The sequence below is a fragment of the Ctenopharyngodon idella genome, chromosome 15 (genome assembly GCF_019924925.1).
Source record: "Ctenopharyngodon idella isolate HZGC_01 chromosome 15, HZGC01, whole genome shotgun sequence".
NCBI lineage: Eukaryota > Metazoa > Chordata > Actinopteri > Cypriniformes > Xenocyprididae > Ctenopharyngodon > Ctenopharyngodon idella.
The window spans coordinates 13,809,075-13,818,817 of NC_067234.1; the positions used below are offsets into that span (position 1 = coordinate 13,809,075).

The 9,743-nt window shown below is 36.3% G+C and overlaps 1 protein-coding gene across 10 annotated transcripts in view; it reads left to right on the forward strand.

Moving 5' to 3' along the window:
• The window catches only part of agfg1a (ArfGAP with FG repeats 1a), a 31,595-nt gene extending 22,619 nt beyond the window's left edge, over positions 1 to 8,976 (forward strand). For 5 of the 10 annotated variants that reach the window (XM_051863602.1, XM_051863603.1, XM_051863612.1 and 2 more), the window contains 8 exons: positions 1,243 to 1,446; positions 4,239 to 4,398; positions 4,487 to 4,566; positions 4,650 to 4,754; positions 5,236 to 5,283; positions 7,265 to 7,414; positions 7,584 to 7,669; positions 8,278 to 8,976. In XM_051863602.1, the coding sequence (XP_051719562.1) occupies positions 1,243 to 1,446; positions 4,239 to 4,398; positions 4,487 to 4,566; positions 4,650 to 4,754; positions 5,236 to 5,283; positions 7,265 to 7,414; positions 7,584 to 7,669; positions 8,278 to 8,337 (893 nt within the window). In that variant the 3' untranslated portion in view covers positions 8,338 to 8,976. Of the gene's footprint in view, positions 1 to 1,242; positions 1,447 to 4,238; positions 4,399 to 4,486; positions 4,567 to 4,649; positions 4,755 to 5,235; positions 5,284 to 7,264; positions 7,415 to 7,563; positions 7,670 to 8,277 lie in introns of those variants that run through there. The other 5 variants (XM_051863604.1, XM_051863607.1, XM_051863608.1 and 2 more) reach the window with 4 other exon arrangements.
• The last annotated feature ends 767 nt before the right edge of the window (positions 8,977 to 9,743 follow it).

A 9,743-nucleotide genomic window follows, 5' to 3' on the forward strand; every position in this document is an offset into this window, starting at 1 on the left:
AAGTCTTTATATATTATTATTATTAAATAATAAAATAAACATAAAATAAAAATAATATTTATCATTTTAAAGTTAATGTCATATAAATTTAATTAAAACAGTTAAATTCGGCTATAAAGCAGCTCTGCAGAAAACAGTGATGATATAAATAAATTGTTAATTCAATAGAATATTTTTGTATATTATAGTAAATTATGTAATTATTTGTTATAATTATGATTATATTATTATTATTAATGCTTAAATGATTATTGTATAAATACTTAAGAAAATTTCCACGTTTTTAGCTGAGCTTACGGTTCTGTTAAAAATCAGGGTCTGCCCAAAACAATGTGTTAAAGGGATAGTTCACCCAAAAATGAAAATTTGATGTTTATCTGCTTACCCCTAGAGCATCCAAGATGTAGGTGACTTTGTTTCTTCAGTAGAACACAAATGATGATTTTTAACTCTGTTGCGGTCTGTCAGTCGTATAATGCTTGTCAATGGTAACTCCATCTATGAGAGTAAAAAAAACATGCACAGACAAATCCAAATTAAACCCTGCGGCTCGTGACAACACATTGATGTCCTAAGACACGAAACGATCGGTTTGTGCAAGAAACTGAACAGTATTTATATCATTTTTTACCTCTAAAACACCACTATGTCCAACTGCCTTGAGCGCACGCACAGCATCTGGTGTGTGAGGTCTGAATGCACTCTGATGCCGGAAGTGATCGCTCGCACTCATTGACACATACACGCGAGAGATCACTTCTGGCATCAGAGCACGTTTTTAGACCTCACCAAGCGGATGCTCAAGGCAGTTGGACATAGTGGTGTATTAGAGGTAAAAAATGATATAAATACTGTTCGGTTTCTCGCACAAACCGATCGTTTTGTGTCTTAGGACATCAATGTGTCGTCACGAGCCGCAGGGTTTAATTTAGATTTGTCTGTGCATGTTTTTTTGACTCTTATAGATGGAGTTACCATTGACATGCATTATACGACTGACAGACCGCAACGGTTGGAGTTAAAAATCATCATTTGTGTTCTACTGAAGAAACAAAGTCACCTACATCTTGGATGCCCTGGGGGTAAGCAGATAAACATCAAATTTTCATTTTTGGGTGAACTATCCCTTTTAAGTAGCCTTTCTACTGTGTTGTTGCTCCACAACAAAAAAACTTAGAGGGGACATTAATCTTTTCTCTCCCTCTGTCACATACTTGCTCATCCTTTCTTTTCCTTCCACAGGTAGCTCATCAGGACTAGCTAATCCCAACTTTGCGAACTTCGATAACTTCCCCAAATCGTGCAGTGCTGATTTCGCCTCATTTAGCTCCACCCAGAGTAACTCTGTGGGGGAGGGGCATAAAGCGGAAGCAGCCAGTGTCCCTGCGGATCGATACGCAGCCCTCGCTGACCTTGACAACATATTCAGCACTAAACCTGAGCAAGGTACATATTCACACACTCAACCTATCTAGGCATAAAATGACAATTTTTGAGCAAGACTCATTTTTCTAAACATTTAAAAGACACGATTTTCCAGATACCGTATTAAGGTGATGATACGCATGGCAACTTTTTGAGCAATGTTGCCGTCAGCGGGCAACCTGATGAGACACAGGCCAACTAATTATGGCAACGGACAGTTGGCAGCAACTAATCAGAGAGGAGCAAATCTATTGCCAACCCAATAAATACTTAATTATAAACACTTGTTAGGCACTTTATTTCAACTTTTCAAATATTTTCTTCGTTTTTATTAAATATAAATGCCTTTCTGATCTGATTTGTGATAAGAAAAGGGAGAAGAGCGAGTTTGGCAAAAGGTGGATTCGAACCCACTTCGATCGCGTCTAAAGCTACATTCACGTGCCATACACCCTACAGCCTACGCCACTACAGATGTTAAACAGAACGCGTCTTTTTAGTATTTAACTGAAAACATTCGATGGCTAAATTACAGCCAATGCACATTAAATTGGACACCTGTTGGTATTTTAAGCATTAAATGAGGTAAATTCCCTGTTTTGGGTTGACACATGTCAACTTAGCAGCATAAAAAGATATAATTTCACTCTCCTTTTCTTCACTCCACTGCTGTTGAGAGGCCGCCATCTTGTTTGAATTTTTTCTGAAATCTCCAAGCCGGTCACGTGATCGGCTACTAGCATTCTGAATGGAGGATCTCAAAAAATTGCCCACGACCAATCTAAAGTATCCAGATATAAATTTGATGCTCATTCTCAATGGGAAAGTGCCCAAGCAACATTGCTCGGCAACATTGCTCAAAAAGTTGCCCCATGTATCATCACCTTTAGAGTCCTGTGCATTAAAGGGTTAGTTCACCCAAAAATGAAAATTATAAAGCCCAAGCCCAACACACATGAGCAGCGCATGGCAGAATGAGTAAAGAAGATGGCCTGAATGAAAATGCATATTCACTCTGACAGCAAATGGCACTGACAGAACAGCAGAAACGCAGCGGTTACCCCGGTAACACCCATAAACAAAGCAGCTGCTACCTTTTAGTACTTAAATGTTTCAAACAGCCATTCAGTTTTTTGTATTCGCAATGGTGTTCATCACAGCACCAAATACTTGGACTTAAGGCTATTTATTTTCAAATTTAAATATTTTTATATTTTAATCTGGACTACAACAACATGCCCTAGGTTTTGTTTGCATACATTCTGATTCTGTTCATTCACACTTTACAATAAGGCTTAATTAGTTAACATTAGTTAATTCATTAGTTAACATAAACTGACAATGAAAAATACTTCTAAAGCATTTATTATTCTTAATTTCAACATTTAATAACACTTTATTAGAATCAAAAGTTGAACAAACAGTTATTAAACCTTTTATAGTATGACAACACTTTTTTTGCAAATTATTTCAATATCGTGATCAGTGTTGGGTAAGTTACTTCAAAAAAGTAATTAATTACTAATTACATCATCAATGTTGTATTTAAAATACTTTTCTAATTACTCTGTCTGAAAAGTAATTTAATTACTCAATAAGTAACTTACTAATTACTTCGTAAAATCCCTATAAACCTTGACCGGATAGACAATAGAAAGGAAACTCTTTTAATAATTAAGTCAAACATGGAATAGTTTAGCCTTTTATAGCTTTTTAAAACATTTTAACTTTATTAAAACATATACTTTTATTTACTTTATAATACTTCATTTTTTTTTAGTAACAAATAGGGATGTCACTATACCAAAAATCTAGTAGTCGGTACCGATACCACCAAAATATATAAAAATACAAATAAAACAATGCTATATATATATTTTTTTTTCCAGGTAGGTCTAGTAAGTAAAAAGGTAGGTAAGTAAAAATACCACAGAAATTGAATAATCAAATATAAAATAACTCTGCATAGTCATAAATGTATAAATTAAATATAGATTAATCCTTATTAAAGCTTTTCTTTTGTTGTTTGATTATCATTTAAAATACAGACAAGCCCATAGTAGACAGTAGCATGTTTTAAAGACTGCTGTCGCTAAGACCTAATGGATGGAGACAATATGCTGTTATACATGCTGTTCACATTCACATAACCAACGTGAATACGGGCATTTTGACATAACTGTGTGTGTATTTGAACATTTATGTGTAGTAAACCGCGAAAATTTGACACACGCAAGAGGCGGCTATGTGTGTGTGCCTTGGTTGAGAGCGCACTGACTGAAGACCGTCTCTCAGGGAGCGTCTCTAGAACATAGCTTACATTTTACCATAATGTTCTTGCCTACCTGTGTCAAAAAAGTGAAGTAATTGGATTATTTCCATTCTGCAAAACAGCCACTCGCTTCTGCCGACATCTTCAGACAGCGACTACGCAGCCAACTGGTTCGAAGTTGTGAACTCACGCGCAACTGCACTACAGCTAACGATTTTAAAGAGGCAGCGTTCACTTTTACCTTTAGATGACAAATTTAGATTTTAAATTCAATATTGATTTAAACAGAACTGTTGAACTAATTTACAGTATGTAACGCAAGTACATTATAAGTAACTGTAATTAAATTACCTAAAAATGAACAGTAATCCCTTACTTTACTTTTTCAGTGGATAAGTAATTTAATTACTGTAACGCGTTACACCCAACACTGATCGTGATAATACCGTATACCATGATAAAAGCTTCAGCAATTATCGCAACATGAAAATTTGATACCTAATGCTAGCATAAAATAACCAATTTCTGCCTCCCTCCTCAGGTACGAGTTCCGCCCCTCCATCAGCAGGTGTGGGTCCACCCCCTCCACAGGCAGCTCTTTTGGGCGGCGATCGCTACTCTGTTCTAGCTGAACTGAACACTGGCTTTTGCTCCTCAGCGCCAAATGTGAGCGGCTACAACGCTGCCACCACAACACAAGGGTGAGACTATAAAGAGACATGTCTCTTTTCCTCTCATCGTCTCTTTCTCGGTCGTGTTGAAGTCTCTCTCTCTCTCTCTCTCATTCAGGTCTATGTTTGGATCCTCTACAGCTGTTCCTCCAGCTCAAGCGCAGCAGGGTATACCCAGCATGCTTCAGGGTTTTACAGGTAAACGTCTTTCAGATCTGTTGGAGATTTCCATTCTGCCGCCTTCATCACATTTCCTTCATCTCGATTGCGTTTTCTAACAGGGCCTTCAACAAATCCATTCGTCGCGCCCGGGGCTCCGCAGGCCACTAACCCATTTCAGACCAATGGGAGAGGAGCAGCACCAGGAGTGGGCGTGGCCACAGCAGGTATAGGCGTAGCTGCTAAATCTTCGTTTAAATGAGTCGATCGGTCAAACCCGGCGTTTTCTTCACAGAGAATCTTCTCTGAATTCACAGCAGGCTTTGTCTTCGGTGTCGAAAGAGTTTAAGACATGTGAAGCAGCTCTTGTTTTGTGTCTCATTATTTATTTAACACACCAGAGGGCTTTGTGAAGAGTTTTAAGTGGGTCAGATACCCCCAGTCTCCATGCTAGGAGCTAACAGCTTGAGATCGCTCTCACACACACACACACATAAGATACAAAGACACCGCAGAAGAGCTGCAGAGATTTCTATATCCCTGCGGCGGATAAATGTTCAGAGCGTGTGTTCGTGTTCCAGAGAGAGAAAGAAAAAAGAAAAGACGTCTTCATTTAAATTTGAATCAGGAGACTTTTTTTATATATAGGCCAAAAATGAGAACGGGACTGATGATTTTGTTTGGTTGTGTTCTTGACATGCTGTTCAGACATGTTAGGACCCCTGCAGGGTCAGGCTTACCCTGCAGCCCACTTTGGTATGTCCATCTCTCTCTTTCTCTCATTTTCTCCCTTATTTCTCTTCCTTTTCTGGGGCTTAGATTTGACATAGACTAGCAGGATAATATATCACTGACCACAGTTCTGTGGTCTTCCTGACATTTTGACCCCATTAAAGAAAGGTGTGCTTGTGGTGTCTTTCATCTGAGGTGGATGAACCCCAGATAACGTGTTGTCTTATTATGCTTTGCATTGATGTTCGCATCAGTGGTCTCCAGCTGTCACAGAAAATTGACCAAATGCATATACCTTTAGTAGCCAATTAAAAATGATTTCATTAGTATTTCATTAGATACAAAATATCAAACCAAGCGGCATCTGCAAACAAATTATGCTACTCGGAACTAACTTTTATACTTATTAACTTGACTTCAAAATCCAAAACTTGTCACGAAAATTGGAGTTAAGGAGAAGAAATAAGTTTAAATAACTTAATGGGGGGGTTATCGTGTTTTACAGTGTCCAGTCTTCAGTGTCACATGATCCTGTCACTTTTGATCAATTTCATTTTTGTATATGTATATGTTTAGATATTATAAACTGTTGGTTGTTCTTCTTTGAGGGCTGTGTATTGTTTTTTTTGTTTTTTTTTCCCCCTTCTTTTTCTGCTTTAGTGTTTTTGTCATGTTTTGTCATCTGCTCTACGGATTTGTTGCCAGAGATTTCTGTACTCAGGATAAAAATATGTTTGTTTGTTTGTTTTAAGTCAACATGACCCTATTTACTGTTCTTATTTTGAATGATTCATTCAAATGATTCATCTTCTACATTTAAAATTAAAATGTAGGAACTTGCTCTGACTCTTAAAGGGTTAGTTCACCCCAAAATAAAAATGATCCCAAAAATGATTAATTATCGAAATTATTCAAAATTACTCACCCTCAAGCCATCCTAGGTGTATATGACTATCTTCTTTCAGACGAACACAATCGGAGATATATTTAAAAATATCCTGGCTCTTCCAAGGTTTATAATGGTTATGAATGGGAGGGGGCGGGCGAGATTTTGAAGGCCAAAAAAGTGCACCCATCCATCATAAAAATAATCCATATGGGTCCAGGGGGTTAATAAAGGCCTTCTGAAGTGAAGCGATGGGTTTTTGTAAGGAAAAACATCTATATTTAAATCTTTATAAACTAAAATAACTAGCTTCCGGCAGACGACCGTACGCATACTGCACAAGTCGTCTTGCGCCTCAAGAGTAACCCCTGACACGATGTATGACGCAGGATGTAGGAGTATCGTAAGCTTAGACATCTCTCGCGGTTCAAACAAATAAGGCTGTGCAACAAACTGAAGCTCCTCTTCTCTTACATAAATATCAGAGGATTTCTATCTTTAAAATTTCTCGTATTAGACTTCTAATTCGTGACCGGTGTTTTGTTTTGCTCCATCCTCTGTGCTTCCGTGTTCATCATTGCGTCATGCGTCAGGGGTCACTCTTCCGCCGCAAATCGATGCGTACGGCCGTCTGCCGGAAGCTAGTTATTATAGTTAATAAAGTTTTAAATATGGATATTTTTCTTACAAAAACCTTTTGCTTCGCTTCAGAAGGCCTTTATTAACCAGGATATAAATATATCTCCAATAGTCTTCGTCTGAAAGAAGATAGCCATATACACCTAGGATGGCTTGAGAGGGCGAGTAAATCATGGGATAAATTTCATTTTTGAACTTTAAGCATTTCACTTTCCTGAGTGGAGAATTGGTGGGGGATGAGGCCTTGCTCTGTATCTTAATTTAGTTTGTATGTTTTCCATTTGAAGTTCCATTTCAAATCCACTAGTAAAGAATATTAAGTCATATAGTTTAGCTGTTATTCAAAGATTTTTTCCAATGAAGTTGAACTTCGAATATGATGTCAGTGCATCTTACAGATTGGCTAAAAGGAAACTGCATTGAACGTCACATGTGTATGTCAAACTGAGATGTTAACGCACAGCTCTTTGTGTCCCGTAGCCTCTTTCGGTCCACCGTCCATGAGCATGCCGACTGGGTTTGGAAACGCTGCTGCGTACAACCTTCCCACCAGCTTCAGTGGAAACTTCCAGCAAGCGTTTCCTGGACAGCCGTTCGCCCAGCCGCACGCGTATCCCCAACAACCCAACGGTAGGGGCTCAGAAAAACTTGTTGCACTGATTTTTAATGCCTTGATATTTATGGTTTACAATTCAGTCCACCATCATGCAGCTTTTTGTAGAATGATGTGCTGTACTTCAGCAAAAAAGATTTTTCACATGGTCACATTTTTTTTGTAGTCACTTATTTGTTTTGTTAGGAGGTTTTGCTGCATTTGGTCAAGGTAAGGTCGCTCCATTTGGACAGAACATGACGGGACCTGGAATAACCAACAATCCCTTCCTGGTGAGTTAAACAACACATATTTGCAAGACTGCTATGATTTTTATTTTTTCATTCATTTTATTAATAATGTATTTTTTTTTTTATAACATCTGCATTTCATTCCAAATGTTAATTTGAGCCTTTATTTATTTTACAAAATATTATTTTGAAGCTAAATCTGTTACTTAGAATTTATTAATAATTATAAATTGTAATTAATTTATATATTATATATTCTACATTTATTGAAAAATTAATAATTATAAATTGTAATTAATAATTTATATATTATAATTCTTTATTTTAAGTATACATTTTATCCCAAATGTTCTTTTTAGTCTCAAGTTTTTACAAAATATTTTTCTTTTGAAGCTATATCTGTTATTTAGAATTAATTAATTAATAATTGATATATAATCAACATTTATTCTAAATGTTAATTTGACTCCTATTTATTTATTTGCTTACTTTACTTTTTTTTTAATTAAATGTACATTTAATTCCATATGTTTATTTGAGTATTTGTTTAATTATTTATTTATTTATCCATTTTACAAAGAATTTTATTTTGTTGAGTTAAATTTGAAGGGTTTTTGTTTATCATTTTCCTTGCTTCTTTTCTCTTCCAGGCAGGGGCACCAGCAGCACAGTTTCCTGCAGGAGGCTCATCCACAAACCCCTTCTTATAGCACTCCTTTGACCTCCAGCGGGTGACCTGCGACTCGTTCGCACCTCTTGCACTGTTTTGTTTTGCAAGTAGCTTTAAAAAAACATTGATTTCTTAAAGATTTTTTTTATTGAATTTTAAGAGCAGAAGACTGAGGGGGAAAAAAAAAAAAAAAAAACAAACAGCAAAAGAATTTTTACAATGCTCCTTTTGTCATTCCTGTGAACTGGCCTGGAAATCATCTGCACAACATGGCGGATAACTAAGTTATTGCAAACCTCCTGTTCATGTTAATGCTGCAATTCTATATATAATTCTTTCATAGAAACTGCTACATTTTAGATCTTTGTGCATATCAGTATTTGTATCTTTAACACACACACACACGCACACATACATATGCTGCATATACGGCGTTGACGTCCGCCATGCTGTGAATAACACAAAACAAGAATGTGGAATTCCTTTTTGACATCACCTTTTTGTGCTTTTGGAGTTTCTGAGAATGAGGCAAAAAACATCACGAGGAGCTACAAGACTCTTTTTGGATGTCAACTCCTCCTGAACTCATAAGACTCTGAATCAAGACCACTTATGTTACAGAAATCTAACTTAATGTGTGTATATATATAAATAAATAAATATACAATATATATTAAAATGAATTTTACTTAAAAAAAAAAAAAAAAAAAAAAACTTTTTTTTTGTGGTTTCCTTATGTTAGTTCATTAATCAAGTGTGATGGCTTAAATTTCTTGTACTCATGGTTCCCACGGGTCATGGAATTTCTGGAATATCATGGAATTTTAAAAGGTCTATTCCAGACATTGAAAGTCAGGGAATTCTATAATTTATTTGTCCAAGTCATGGAATATCAGGGATTTTTGTTTGTCGCTTTAAATTTTAGTTTCCATTTATCAAAATGTAATTTTTCTATACGGCATTATTTTATTGTGTTGTTTCACGTGTTTTGCGTATTGTTATGGTTCGGCTATTTTTCAGTGGCATTTTATTCCCTTCCCGCTCGTCAACTTAACAGGTACAGGTGACTACATTTGACATAACTAAGGCAAACATGCCAGGAAAATGTAAATTTCAAGAGCTTTTGACCACTTCAAAGACTCTCCTAACCAGCCGCGACACGACAAAGGATTCTAATTTTGAAATGGTTTCTATATTTCTGGTGTTTTGCAGATAATAGTTCAGGTCATAGAGAGGGAACAAGGACATAATTGCACAAAGAAAAGTATTTATTACAGTTTGAACGTTCTTGTTTCCTTTTATTTCTTTTCAAACTCTGAGGTAAATGATCCATTGTAGCTCTCATAGTGGCTATTAAAGTCATGCAAAATGATATTCAAGCTCAAACCATTTAATATTAAGCAAAGCTCAAACAAGTGTATTTTATGACAAAGATTGTCAGTCACC